This window comes from Neopelma chrysocephalum, unplaced genomic scaffold (genome assembly GCF_003984885.1).
Source record: "Neopelma chrysocephalum unplaced genomic scaffold, ASM398488v2 Primary Assembly neopelma1_70, whole genome shotgun sequence".
NCBI classification, from domain to species: Eukaryota; Metazoa; Chordata; class Aves; order Passeriformes; family Pipridae; genus Neopelma; species Neopelma chrysocephalum.
In genome coordinates this window covers 5604687-5619671 of record NW_020897730.1, presented here as the reverse complement: position 1 = coordinate 5619671, position 14985 = coordinate 5604687, and the positions used below count along the sequence as shown (strand labels likewise).

Sequence of the window (14985 nt, the reverse complement as noted above, 5' to 3'; positions counted from 1 at the left end):
TGGACATGCTACAGCAATGGCTGCAAAGGGGACAGATTTGTAGTGACACAAGCACAGTGTTTTGGGGCACAATGAAGAGGTGACCAATCCTCGTTTCTGTTGACATCGATGGGATACGAGGTTATGAGGCAATTTACAGAGCCGAGTTAGTGGGAATCTTATCTGGAAAAGGGTTTATGTATTAAGCCCTAAAGGCAGAATATGATTTACCCTACAGAAAAATAAACCAACCCAGCGACTTCAGTGGGAAATGATCTCTGCATGGATTTGATGTGTCTAATGGAATTGAGCAGTTCCCAGGCTGTGCCTGAGCTTGTTGACCGGCTGCAATAAAAAATCAAGTGCAGTGGGTGTCTGTGAGCGAGCACCCCCTCTGTCTGCATGGGGGGCTGGGAGCTTCCTGCTGGGAGCTTTCAGGACCTAGTAATGTCCATCAGCTCTGTCCTACCTCCTGAGAGAGCGGCGGGAGCCAGCGCGGGCTGCAGCAGAGGCAGGGCAGAGCCTGCTGGTACCGGAGGTAACTGGCTTCTGCATCCACCACTAAACCTTCTCTGGAAACTGAGCTCCCAGTTCCATAGCATGCTTTCCAAGCTCTTCAGCACCAACCAAAGTCTGATCCCTGCAGAATTTCTAGAAACTGTGATTCAAAAGAAGTGGTGCAGTATCCTCAGGGATTTTTGATCTATGCCCCGTTCTGAATGATTCTGCAGCTCCTTTTTATCCTTCACAGAACTGGAAGAGATTATTTTTGGTTTATTCACCCCCACATCATGCAGAAGACCAGAATAAGTTGTTTCTGCCCTCACTGCCTCAAACTTGTACCCTGGCACAGCTCATCACTAAGTTTCATGGCAATTTTGTGCTGTTTACTTTTTAGTTATGTTCTGAAGTAGTCTTCAGAGAGTCAGCTTGATACTTAATATAAAAAAAAGACTTTGTAATAGACTAAAACATTGATGGGAATTTATTTTGGTTTATGTTGTTAATTGTTGGGTTTAGGAAAAATAATTACATATTTAGATGTGTTGGTTGGTTCAGCAGCAAATCATAAAGCTTAATCATCAAGACTCCTTAATACCAAAGAATTGTTTTCTGAATTTTTTTTTGTAGTTTGGTTTTGGTGGTTTGTTTGTTTGTTTGTTTTACTTATGCTGCTAGCTAATCCTAATGCTGAGATTATTATACCCACAACAATTAAATCTGCATCCACTTTTTGTATTAAATCTGTTACTTAGAAAAGCAAATGAATTCAGATGAATTTTTTCTTGGTCTGTGCTCCAATACTAGTACCAAGATGAGGAGCTGGACAGGGAACTTTCCAGAATAAGTGTACATGTCTCCGCTCAAGAATGAGCAACTATTAAAAAAAAAAAAAAGTTTGACTAAACCATGGCTGAACAGTTTAGGAAAAAGAGGAGAGTTAGGAGTTAGAAGCACAAAGCTATGTCTGGAAGCATTCCTGGAATGTGCCTTGCACCAGACCCAAGGCTGGTGGCCTGGTGGGCAAGGTGCTGAGCAGCACCTCCAGGGAGATGTGTCAAAGAGAGTTTTTCTCTTGGGAGAAGGAAGGAACTGATTTTGGCAGCTCTTTTTTGGAGGGAGGTATTGGGAAAACACTTGGAACTTCGCAGAGCTGTCCCAGCGATCGCACTTCACAATCTTTTTAAATCTCTATATCTCCCTTCCCTCCATACCCCTATAGGTAAGCAGGTGTATTTTAGAGGGGTTTGAAGGAGATGCTTTGGCAACTTGTTTTTTTGAAGGACATTGATGGTGAAAATGAGATAACTTGGGAGAGGGATGAATCATGGAAGGTGTCCAGAGGAGTAACTCGGAGGTAAGCCTTGAAATGTATATAAGGACCACATGAGTCCCAGTATTCAATGCAACAACTTCCAGTTTTCATTTTCAGTTCACAGCTGAAGTATTTGAATCAGAAGACTAGTCTGTGTCCTCTTGCTTTTACACTACACAGAGCATGAAGCTGAGCCTGTGGGGCAGAAGGAGACAGTCATATCCTGTGAGGTGGCAAGAGGCAGCAAACCTCTCCTGGGTTTTGGCTGAGCTGGACTGAAAGGCTTGGAGGGATGCAGATCAAGACCAGGAAGGGAAGGGCTGGAGTGATGGGGACATGGATGGGTCATGTAGGAGAGAAGTTGTGCAGTAGGGAAAGGGAGCAGGCAGTTGGAAAACACACTGAGTTGATGGTTTGTGTGCATCCATGGTGGGAGCAGGAGGGGTGTACTGGGGTTGAGTAAGCAAGTGATAGTTAAGAAAACCAATAGAAGCGTTCCACACCCCGTATGGACATGAAGATGGGTAGCAGTGCGTTAAACAGTCATCATTCTTCAGGATCCCTGCTGAAGAAAGCAACCAATGGATTCCTTGCCTGCAGTGCAACAGTAAGGGGAGCGCAGACCCTGCTGTGCTGAGCCCTTCTGTCTGCCAGAGCACTGTTTCTCCTCCCTAAGTGGATGACTTATGTGAGCAACCACCACACAAGGTGAACTATATTTGCAAATAATACTGTGGTTATGTTGCTTTCAGGAACTCCTTTAATGCTTCAGTTTAAGAATTGATTAGTACTCAGTGATGGTTGAGCAGTCAAATGCCACAAAAGAGTCAGGAAACACTGTGAATGTGGCTACACAAAATTCTTTAGTTTTATGACGTAAAGGACTATTAATTCATTCTATGTGTTTAGATGTATTTTTTGTATTTCCCATCTGCAACAGCAGTATTTTTTTTTCCAAACATGCTGCATTTCCAGAGCTTGTTACAAAAACACAGACTCTCCTTTATCTGCACAGAACTCCCCACTTCCCGTCACTTCCTAGATTTGAGTGAAATACCAGCCTCATATGAAGAGAAAAAAGACCACACATGACCACATGTTGTTTACTTAGGGCTGATTATTCACATGTTAGGAGCAGCCAAGATAGGAGAGTGTTTTCCCTTAAGTTCTAAAAGCATTATTCCATCAAAACAATGGTTGTCTTTGCTTTGACAAAATTTGTTCAAGAAGGGATGATGTCTCCCCACTGAGATATAAATGCCTGCATTTGAAAAACATATCCTCTCTGGTTTCTTTTATCATTTGCAAGTAAGCCACCCCTGCCTAGAGTAGGCATTTCCATGTTGCACAGTTTCTTTTCTTGGTATCGCTTTTAAAAAAAATAATTCAGGAAGTTAGCTTTGATTCCTTTGCTTAATCTTATTGCACTGTTGATGCTGCTCTTTCCCCTCTTTCTGTTCAACACGTGGTACAGGGACAGTTTTCCATGCGGTGGAGTGGAACATGGCAGTCATTTCCAGAGGGCTGCACGCTTTGTCTGTTCAGTTTGATGCCACATGCACCCACAGGGTGCACCTAATCTGCAGTGCAACCCACAGCACTGATGAGGGAAATGTCAGGAGGGCTTCTCCTCGGGCTTCTCCAAGTCTCTTGGAACTCTTTTTCAATGTCTTTCATGCAGGAGGTATGGGAGGGTTCAGGGGGCTGTTACATCAACCAAGGTCCTGGTAATGGAGGATTAGATTATTCAAGCTCCATCAGTTGTCCACTCAAGGCTGGATTACGAGTGTTTGTGTTAAATGAAAGAAATGAAGTTTTTCTAACAGCTGAGAAGAAAGAAATCCTGTCCTGTTCAAGCTGACGTGACCCTGCATTGCTTACAGCCCTACATTATGCATTTAGCCCTACATTATCTGCATGCTCACAGCTGTGGCTCTGAGGACTAATACCAAAATGCAGAAATACAGGAAAAGATTTCAGCTCATTTTCAGGAATAATCTTAAATTCTTACATCTAGGCACTGAGAGGGAAATCCAGACCTTACAGGAACCAAAGGCAAATTGCAGATAGGTTCATATTTTGAGACTGGGAGTTCAGCCTCAGGCTTCAGAAATCGCAGCTTCCTGCTTTCCCTCCTTTGCCTTGCAGAATCCCTCCCTTTGGAGGGGATGCATGTACTGTTGCTGACTCTTTTGTATACTTTCTGTCTTCTTTGCTATACACCAGGGGTTCATCCTATTGATGGTCTTTACACCCCAGATTGCTATTTTGTGCCTTATGTTATGATTCCAAAGCAGACTTTTGGAACAAGAATACAAATAGCTGTTCTGAGTATTTTATGCTCTAAAAGTGAATACAGTCAACAGATGCCAAGATGTAATGGATCAAACTGAAGTGCTGTCTTTGTTGCTTCATCTTGAAAGGGGTCTGGTGTAGAAGACTGCAGTGATGAAATCTAGCTGCATTTGCAGTCTCATGAAGATTCAAGTCAACAGGGTTGAGAGCCAAAATTAATGGAGTGTGATGTTTGCTGTAACAGCTACAGTAAATGTGAGGGTTTCTCAACCAAAACTCAAAGGGAGTGTTACAAAAGCACATGATGCCGAGTGCCTGATGTACAAAAGCCTGAGGGCCTTGAATATCAGAGGGAAAGAGAGCTTAACATCTGGTATCCATGTGAAAGTGAAAATCCAGCATGTGCTGAAGGTCACAGTGACCTGAGATGCTGTGCTGACATGGTTGTGAAGCAGGATGGGCTACTTCTTACTTTTGCAAACAAATTTTGCATGACTGGAAAAAATAAGAATGAAGAGAAATGTGGGTTGTTCCTCTCAGGCCTTGCAAATGCTTTTGCTTCAGCTGGGCTGGATGTGTGCCACTGTGATAACACTCTCTGTCCCTTCCATCTCTGTTCTACACCTATTTCTGGGAGAGGAGAGTGAACCTCCCTCTGCACGTGATGGGAGGATGGGAGATCATTGTGACACTTGGGTTGTAGTCTTTATTGTATGCTGTTGTGAATTGTTTTTGTAGTAAATGCCATGATGAACTCCCTCTCTTTTTTCAATCTCTTTTGAACACTGTGTCCTCAAGAGCAGTGTTTGAACTTAATATGAAGTACTCCTTATATCCTGGCAGGTACTTTAATCTCAGGGCAGAAAACCAGACACAGACTGTGCAGGAAGGCAGACCGGTACCTTGCTCTGTATTAGTGGTTGTATTCCCAACACTCACTAAAATCCTGCTGGATTCAGTGGGAGCTCTGGGCATGTGTCTGAGGCAGAACTTGCATTACTAAATGTTGGCGTCTTTACCGTTTCTTGATGTATGAAAATTAAAACTGCAACACTGTGGTTTAGCAGGTCTAGGCTACAGCTGTCTCCTTGATTTCAGAGTCTGTGGTTTCCCCAGTGCTTAAATTTTTGTCTGTTCATTTTTCTTCTCAAATTTTTCAAAGTGTGGTCAACTTTGAGAATTGTTACACCTCTGAGTCTGGGCAAGTGAAGTCACTGGGTGTTGGATTCCAAATTTTGGATATGAGAAAAGAAACTGCTAGGTTTAAACAGAAAACCTTGAGTCACAGAAGCTGGGGAAAAACCTCTGTTTAAGGGACAGACCAGATATCACTTGTTTGGAATGCTCTGCCAAGGAACAGGGAGATGGTGCTCTGATGTTGTCAGAGCTCTGCATAAACCCATTGTGTTCTCCCCTTTTGTATGTGTATACTCTGTAACCTGTTGCATATCCAATACCAGAGCTGGGAGAGCAAGCACTGTCTCTTTGCTGAACAAACAGAATTGTGTGTTTGGATTTGTCAGTGAATTTCTTCTAAACACTGCTGATAAAATTTAAAGGTTCTTGATTTATTTTTGAGGGCATCTAAAATTTAATATGTTGCTTACTGTTTTAAATCCAAATAGAAGCAAATAATGTTGAACACAGCCTATTGCATATAGTGCAGCTGAATCTATCATTTGACTCTGAGAGCAAAGCAAGCTTTGAGTTCATTTTTTTTAAAGGTACTGCATCCATCAGGTAATTATATTTGGAAAAAAAAACAAAGGAAAAAGAAAATAAAACGAATTTCCAAATCAAACACCCCTGTATCCTCCATGTCACATCAAAGGAAAAGGTAAGGTAACATGAAGTATAAGTTTCATTTTATTGCATAGAAATATATATTGGTAAAATAACTTTGTAACCTGTCTTAGCTACAGGAAAGAGAATTGAGGTTGTGATGATTTTGGACTCAGATTCTCATATCAGCCACTGAAAAGTCTATATTTTTTAAACGTAATTTCTTGTTATTGCTATCATGAGTTCCCTGTTTCCACTCTATTTGTTTCCAGTCACTCTGAGCTTTCTGAAATTCAGTTTAGAGGTTGAAAAGAAATGCCTACCCAAAACTCCAAAACTCCCATGACAAAAGCCTTACAGTAAATACTAAATTTACTGTAAACTGTTATTACAGATATCATTGAGGTTTTCTGTTGCTTGTCATGTCCAGGATCAGAAACCAATTTGCCTTACAGATCTTTGTTATGTGGTTGGAGAGCAATTGCACTCTCCAGATACGGCTTCTGGGAAATCTCTTGCCACTGCTCGAGTTGAGGGCCTGAGTGCAGATGGTCACCTCAGCTGTGAGATGCTTCTGAACCCTGTGTTTGCTAATACTGATTTTTTTTTTTGCTGCTCTGAGTGCCTGAGAAACTTCAAGTTTCAAGAATGGAGATCTGCTATGAAGGTTAAATAAAATTTGACTTAAAGCAAACTAAACTCTGCAGTTGGAGAGAAGACTGATGCATTCATCTTCTAGACTTATATTTTCATGTTTTCCGCAGTGAAGACTGTAAGGTAGCAGGCAGAGCTGTAGCCTTTTACTAAGTTTTTTACAGTTAATAACAGGTCAGACCATTACTTCCATTTGGTATCCAGATGGTAACACAGTTTATTATGGATGACACTAAGAAAATTACCATCTTCCTCTAGAAATTGCTTGTGTCAAGTTTATAAAAAATGTCATCTATTTCTGCAGTATGAAAAATAAGGAGGAGTGATGGAAAATGACACTGAACCTAGAGCTGTGTGAGAATGGCTCAGGCACCAGCCCAGCCAGTGTGCTCACAGGCACAGTGGTCGTTACCTTTCCAGGTACAGATCTGCCAGTCTGTTACTCTGCTGTACCTCCCAGCACAAATATCAGATTAATTTTACAAGTGGGTGAACTGATGAGGCACAGAAATGTTATGAGCACATAGTAAAGCTCATAAATTCCATACTGTAAGTAGGCTTGCTAGCGAGGAGGCCCATGCCTTGTGCTGGGCTGCTACTCATTCCTACTCTGGGAATGAATGTGTGAATGGCTTGCTGCTTTTGAACTAGCTTTTATTCCAATACACTCACAAGCTTCACTGAAAATTGTTTTTGAGTTGTAAGGAGCAAGTGTTGAAGTTTGTTTTAGGAGAGACACTGCCACTAACTTTTAGGGGCTTTGGTTCAGGTCCTGGGTGAGGTGTGTGTTCTGCAGCAGGACTGAAAGTCAATATATACATCTCAGCATGGCAGGTCTTCAAGTGCAAGACCAGATCAAGGGCACAAACATCTATTTTATTGTCTTCCTTTATGGTGACAAACCCAGCTCTTAATCTCTAATTTTACTTTAATTGAAATAATATATGTGAGTGAAAAATATCATATTTGCTGTCCTTTGCCGACTCGTGTCTCGAAGGTCTAAATCATAACTAAAAGTTATATATTTGCATGGCAAAGTCCATATTTGCATGGCAAAACTCTCCCTCCTTTTTCTCCCTAGAGGTAAATTCCCAAATATTGCTTCCATTAAAGGTCCACGTCCAGGAAGAAAAAAACCATCTCCGCTGTTCTTCCTGATTCTCTTTTCATTTCTTTTCAGATTTTCAAATGATGCCTCCAAAAATGCACATATTTGGGTACTCTTTAGAGTGATACTGTTAGGAGACACTTATCAAACAGGCTCAGCCTCCCATAGGAGCTAGCCCTTTAACAGTTATCTTGTGTCTTTTGTCTTATTAACTCACTAACTGGGAAAGGAAAGATAAATGCTGCATCAGACCATGGATTATGCCCATAATGAAGGGTTAGGCATATATTTTCCATGGAAGTCTGCAGAGTCATCTGGGTCTCTGAGGAGGTTTCATGTTTTCTTCATAATGGATTCTGTCTTTGTTCAGTTTTCTGACTCTCCTCACATTTTTATTTGGAGAAAGGGCTCACATTATATGATCCCTTAAGCCACGTTGTGAAGAATTCCTGCCCCATGGGATGCCTCAAGCCTCAACGTTTGCGTCCTTTGGTGACGGAGGTTCCTGCCACAAAAGGCTCTCTAGGAGACAGGGACCTTGAGAAAAAATATCTAGCATCAACAACTATTTTGTGACCCTTTCATCATTGGAGTGCCTGGCTGTTGCTCTGCTTTATTGGTCTGAATATTTTCCAAAGGGGGAATGTGGAAGGTGGTAACAACAGCATGAGGATTATTCTTGAATGTTATAGCCTTGATTGGGACTGGTGCAAAGAAGGTGAAGAAGAGCACATGAGAGGCAATTGCTGAAAGCACGAGTGCCATTTCAGGTGAAATTTCGAAGTGAAGTTTAAGGCAAAATTCTCTGAAGTTTGGGGAAAAAAATTGATTTGAAAGGAAGACAGAAACATCAAAAAGAAATAGCTAGTAAGCTTCACTCTAAAAAAATAAATTACTTCAAATTAAGCAAGCTTTTTGCTGTGATCAATGGCTTTACAATATAATTCGCAGCAAATATAATTTTGAAACACAAAACTAAAAGCTCCAATTTTCAATGTCTTGTTTTTAGACAAAAATATAGTTTCTACAGGGTACAGCTTGAGAAAGCTGACTTATGACATCAGTAAGCAAGTGGCATATGTTTTTCAGGTGGTTATTCCCCAGTGTCTTCCTATCCCTCCTCTTCGTGTCTATAGAAGGCTCAGGGATTCCTTCCAGGCCTTTTTAAAATTAAACTGTTTTTCAGAATCATGGGCTAACAGATGGAGAAGAGATGTTGTCATCAGCTAGCCAAAGTAAACACAGTTGCAAAGAGTTTTCAGCAATAGCTATGCAGAATTGTGCAATTCAGTCATCTTTCAGTTAAACTTTGGGAGAATTGCATAAGTCTATGGATGTACCTAAGAAGTGTTCCTGTGCTCCTGTTGGGTGCTTCAGTTGGTCTTGGTAATTTTGGACAGAGCTTCACCTACATGAAGAATGTGAGGTTTTGGAGCAAATAAGAGATTCTATTTGCCCCTGCAGGCGCCAGCAGAAGAGCTGGTCTGCCCCTGCTCTGCTGGCTCACTGGTGGGAGCAGTGGGGTGTCAGTGCCTCTAAATCTGCCTTTGTGCCGAGGTGAGTGATGGCCTGTATGTGACTCTGATGAAAGAAGGCAGCAGGACAAGCTTTAGGTGGTCTTGTTCCCAGGACTAAGCAACTTCTGAGCTGGTTTCATAGGGTTTCATGGGCACAGTGAAAGGATTTGAGCCAATTTGCATTGGCCCAACAATGCTGGGCACTTCCTCACCATTCTGTGAAAGTCTTGAATAAACGGGTGTTGGTAAAACCTGACCCGTTGTCTTTAATTTTTCAAACACCAAATTTCCGGAGCTGAATGGGGGAGCAAATATCACATGGAGCTGAGAAGTAAAAATTTCCCCAAATTAACTAAAAAATCCAGACACTTGCTCTGGGTTATGCTCTAGCCTACTAGTTGATATGCTCTTGTTGCCTGCTCAGTAATTTGTCGGGAACAGGGAAGAGGAATTCAGACTTGGCAAGCTGGTGCTGCAGACAGATTTTGTCAGATGAAATCCCAGTAGACTTTAGTCCAACATCAACAGCTCCTGAGCTATCACATGGGAATGTGCAGGGAGATAAAACCAACATCCTAAAGGGTGGATCCTCTATTTTAAGGTGCAGAGAAGGGAATCTGGCTAATGTAACTTTTTTTCTTTCTTTGTGTAGTTGTTCAGAGAAATGATGGAAAATGCTGGTTCCAAACACAGATACAATTCCGTCTCTTCTTGAATTCTTCACTATATCTAAAGTTGCTTAACTTTTCTCTCTTGCCTTTTCCTACATGTGAAGAGAAGTTAATCCTATCTGCCTTTACCTCAGAGGGATTGTGAGGGCAGAGTTTGGAAAAGAATTTGCTGTCTATGCAAACAATCCACAAGTGACTGCAGGGGAAAAAAACCACCCAGACCTACCGTTGGGAAACTCCAGCACCAGTCTACTGCTTTCTGGAAGTGGAGTGTTCTGTTACATAAACATCCTTGAAGCTTTGCAGAAGGGGTGACATTCACATGTGGGGCCTGACTAATTGGGCTTTGTGTGTGAAGAACGGGGATGGAGAGGATAAGGAAATGAAATCCCTAAGGTGCAAGCTGGGCCTCCTTCTTCCCATGGCCTGTACTGTTGCTTACGTGTTGAAAAGGGGTCTCAGAGCCTCTTGTACCACTGAGCTGGGAACTCTGTGGGCCCTGCGACCCAGACTGCATCCTAACTCTGCCTTCCCCAGCCATCTGGGAGGTGTCCTGCTCAGCCCAGCAGCCAGTTACAGCAGCCTCCAGCAGTCACTCGGAAAGCATCACTGCCCAGAAATTGCTAATGTCCCTTCATACCAAAATCTACGTTGACTCAGTGGCCCTGGTCTATTTAGGCACAAACACCATGCAGACAGAATGTAACAAACAGTGGGAGAAGGGGGCCATGAACTTCAGTAGCTCCAAGTCTGTTCCTGGAGGAGTCTGCACCATTCCACTGATTATGTAAGGAATCCAGATCCCATATTTGCTGCTTTGATGGCCAAAGTTAGGTGGCACCAACACCCTTCCATCCAAAAGTCACTCGAGACTCAGGGCTCAGTTCTCCTCAGTCCCACGCCTTGTGGTAAAGTGGAGCTGCAACAAAAGTTTAAAATCACCACTTTGATTTGCATGCACTTTGTAAAGCTTTGTCACTAATCCTGACGAAAGAAAATAACCTGTTTCCCACCTCTTCAGTGAAGACTATGTGTAGCAGGCATGTAAATAACTTGATAGTGTCTACTACAAAATTCACATATGTTATGACAAACACAGAATAATGGTCTGCAGGTTTTCCGTTCTGTGTAGCAGCTCTCTAGGTAACGGGTCAGATTTAGCAATTGGGATGTGAAAGGAATGGATTCACAAGCTGACAGAGGCAGTGCTAAACTGGTTAGGAAAGAGTAAATTCTGAATTCCCAACTCTTTTTCTTTTCACAGCTGTTAAGAGTTCAGTGGGTTGAACTGCAATCCTTCAAGTTCATCTGTTGACTCCAACACAAAACTATTATAAACTGTGCCTCTAAAACACGTGATGAAACATTTCTTGAGAGCTATTTATTCCAACTGCAGCAGAGGAAAGTTTTCAGAACACCCGGCATTTGGTAGAGGAAAGGTCTCTTGAGCTTTGCAAAAGGAGGAATTATTTGCATACCAACGTAAGTTGCTTTTTGGTTATTTTTTTCCTGTATCATTAAACAAAATAAAACCTCTAACTTTCCCCCACCATGGAAACATGATCAAATAGCACAAAATTATATTTAAGTGCCTAGCAGGGTATTTCTATATAGTTTTCTTTCTTTAATTATGTGGATTGGGTGTTTTATAATTCAGCTTAGAACTCAAGATAATTTAATATTATGTGTTTTCTTTAATGTTTTCTGTATCTTAATAAGAGTTAATGCACTTACAATAGTAATGCAGAGGTATGATAGATTGTGAACTTCAATCAGGTATGGAGCTTGCAAGCTTACAAATTACAAGTAGCAAGGAAGAGTTGGGGGCAATCTTTTTTCAGTTGTTTCTTTGATATCTTTGCTCTGAAGTTTGATCTTACATATCCATGCACATTCTCCTCCAGGCTTCGGCTGTGGTAAAACACTTTCCATGCTGAAGATGGACCATGCAAATGTGACCCAAGCCATGCTTGATGCTGAGTCCCGCAGCACAGAGAAGAATAACAGCAATGAGTATTTTTACATTCTGATTGTCATGTCTTTCTATGGGATCTTCCTGATAGGGATAATGCTTGGCTACATGAAATCCAAAAGAAAAGAGAAGTCATCCAATTTGCTTCTGCTCTACAAAGATGAGGAGAGAGAATGGGGGGAAGCTGTAAAGCCTCTACCAACCGTGGCGGGGCTGAAATCTGTGCAGATCCCCATGATGCTGAACATGCTGCAGGAGAGCATGGTGCCATCCCTGTCCTGTGCCATCTGCTCCATGGAAGGCAGCAGCGTGAGCTCCGAATCCTCCTCCCCAGATGTGCACTTCACCATCCAGGAGGAAGTGCTGGATACTGAACTAGGGGAAGTGTCAGAAACACTCCTCAACGAGAGCAGCGAGGGGTCTGTGGAAAACATCCATAAGAATTCCTAGCACTTGCAGGGTTCCCTTGATCAGCTGCCAAAGCGTGAGTGGAGCTCCCACTAAGAACTTGTGGCTCTACTTTTCTGCTCTCCAATGAACTCTGAACAGGTATCTGTGCCCCTGGGCCAGAGGCGCTCCCGAGAGCTGGCAGGACAAGGAAGCAGTGGTACCCAACCCCAAAGTGTAACTTGCACATAATTGGGTTGCTTAATTTTAATTTTTCCATTATTATTTCTTACTATGAGAGCTAAGAACAAGGAGAATGTACATGTTTTTTCTAACGAGGTAATTATTACTGGCATGTCTCTGCATATTTCAGATTTCTGTAAATATCTGGGAAATGTTTAGGGAAGTTACCCTAATGCAAGTGCCTGGTTCTTAAAGGCTATGGATAATGCTCATTCACACAAAACTAGAAGACTATTGATAGACTAGAAGTACTTTTACTGTGTTTTTCTTATGACAAACGACAGCCAACAGCAGATTTGCTCAATGAGGCCTCAAAAGCTGAAGACTTGTTGATGTTGTACTTGAAGGGAGATTGCATCATGTCTGGAGACTGACTCTAGGCACAGAAAGAGTGAAAGACAAAGGAGAAAAAAAAAGGCACCAAATTTTTAGGCAGTTTGTAAAGCCCAGTTTCAGATCCATGCCATTTATATCTGCCTTTGCTTAAGTTATACCTGTACTGGCTGGGTCAGGTTCACCACCTTCTGCTGCAATTCAGCCTGTGACTGAGTTACTGGTAGGAAAAGTGGTTTTGTTTTTTGCTTTTGTATTTTTTTTTAAGATATGTACATTTGGTCACTAAAGGCAAAGATCTGTAAGTTAAAGAAGATGCTAAAAGGTCTTTGTTACAGGCTGTAAGATGTAGAAAGGCTTGAACAAATGCTGCTCTGTTATGCCCCCTTGAAAAATAGGTGGAATTCCAAATAGAATTTAACCTAGTAAGGGTGTATTCCTGGCCCCACTGAAGTCATCAGCTGAGATGACAGGCACAATATTTTGTGCTTCTCTGTTGGAGGTAAATTCTCCATTTGAGGTCAGTAGAACTGTACTCATTTACATCATTAAAGAATCTAGACTTTCTGCTCTGTTTAAGCCAGTGTAGGTAAACATTGCATTACATCTTTTTTTTAATCAGCTTGCATGTGACACATGCATTTCTATAAAGCTATTAGCAACCAGGTTTTAAAACCACCACAAACTTCCCCCCCCCCGTTTAATGGTACTGTGACATTTTTCAACTGCTCATGAAATTTGTTACTAAATTATTGCACTTTTAAAAGAAGTAAAAAATAATAAAAATAAAAAATAATATTTCAATCATACCTTATATTTTATAATAACTTATTACAGTGTTTTGATTAGCTTTAAAGCATGAGGGCTGAAGAGCCTGAATCTAAAGCATTGCACAGCAAAATATTTGCAAAACGTCTCCACGTATTTCCTGCACTAAAACAGCTCTGTGATTTATCCGCTGGCATTAGAGCTGGAGAGACAGCTTGGAAAATGGCAGAAATGAACTGAAGCCGGAATCTGCTGTGCTCCTGCTGTTGGGAAGGGCCAAGCCTGTGTTGGGCTCAGAGGGTTAATGTGATGTAGGATGCCGAGGGATCAGGGATCGCTGTCTCTCACTAACCACAGCAGAACAAAGGCTCTATTGTGCTCAGAAAGGACCTGATTCGGGGCAGACTGAAGGCAGTGGGAGTTTTTCCATCTACTTCAGTGAACTTTGGATCAGACCATATAAAGCTTTTTGGTAGATTTACTCTAAAAGGGGCTGTTTTAAGTTTGAAAGAAGCCAAATTAAGTTTGGCACTTTGCCTGGAATCACTTGAATCCTGAAACTTTCCAAATGAGACTGACATGCGCGAGTTGTCACATTTTCCATTGCTTTCTCCTTCGTCCTTTACTTTTGGTATAAATGTATTTGTATCTGTAAAAAACTGATGTATATAATTCCTAACATTGAGTTGTATATAATTGTCTCATGTATTTAAAGTTTATTATTATGTTTCTACTGGCACTAATTTTATTTAAATAAAGAAACACATTTCCTGGAAAAGTCTCCATGTTTGTTCACTACGTCAAATAGATTTCCAGTAACGAGACTGGGCACAATTTCTACAGGATCCTTTTCTTAGCCTCTTTTTGAAACAATTCCTTGTGTTTTATAGTACTGTAGCATTCCCCACAGGGCTGAGCCAGGTGCTCCAGATCCGCCTTCAGTACCTGTTGGCTCATCAGGGCACCGGGCAGCACACTCAGGTCCCCAGTGTGTGCAGGCAGAGCCACAGGGACACCCTCCTGCAAGGAGTGGGTGGTGCTGGTGAGCCACTGGGGAGGGTGACCAGCTGCTATGGAAACCTGCATTCCTTATTTAGCCTCTGGAAAAGTGCATTTTGCATTTTTTTTGGATTTAGATTTGCATTGTAGCAAATTGTGTGGGCCGGCGTTGAGCTTATGGGCAAGTATCTGACACAGATCTCTGGTCCCACTGGATTTCCACTCCTTAGCAATGGTATGTTGCTGGCTTTGTCACAAGCTTTAACCCTGGGTCTCACTGCTGCTTTGTCATTTCCAGCATTACATATAGGGGAGGTTTGGGGATTCTGGCTCCCAGTGCAGAGGGTGAATGTTTAGAGGCAACTTTGCACTTTCCTAAATCTGCCAGGCTATGTACAGGGTCACTAGCACTAGCTAAGACCTGCTTGCGTGGGTTGTTTGAGGTTGTTTCAAAAATCAGA

General features: G+C 41.9%; 1 protein-coding gene across 1 annotated transcript; it reads left to right on the top strand.

Moving 5' to 3' along the window:
* The first annotated feature begins 11217 nt into the window (after nt 1–11217).
* On the top strand, nt 11218–14290 carry KCNE4 (potassium voltage-gated channel subfamily E regulatory subunit 4). Its single transcript, XM_027686249.1, has 2 exons — nt 11218–11304; nt 11727–14290. Exon 2 carries the CDS (start codon nt 11753–11755, stop codon nt 12242–12244), a length of 492 nt encoding a protein of 163 aa, XP_027542050.1. The 5' UTR covers nt 11218–11304; nt 11727–11752; the 3' UTR covers nt 12245–14290.
* The last annotated feature ends 695 nt before the right edge of the window (nt 14291–14985 follow it).

Excerpts from the sequence above, each read along its gene's own strand:
- KCNE4 (XM_027686249.1), top strand. The coding sequence starts at position 11,753 with ATGCTGAAGATGGACCATGCAAATGTGACCCAAGCCATGCTTGATGCT.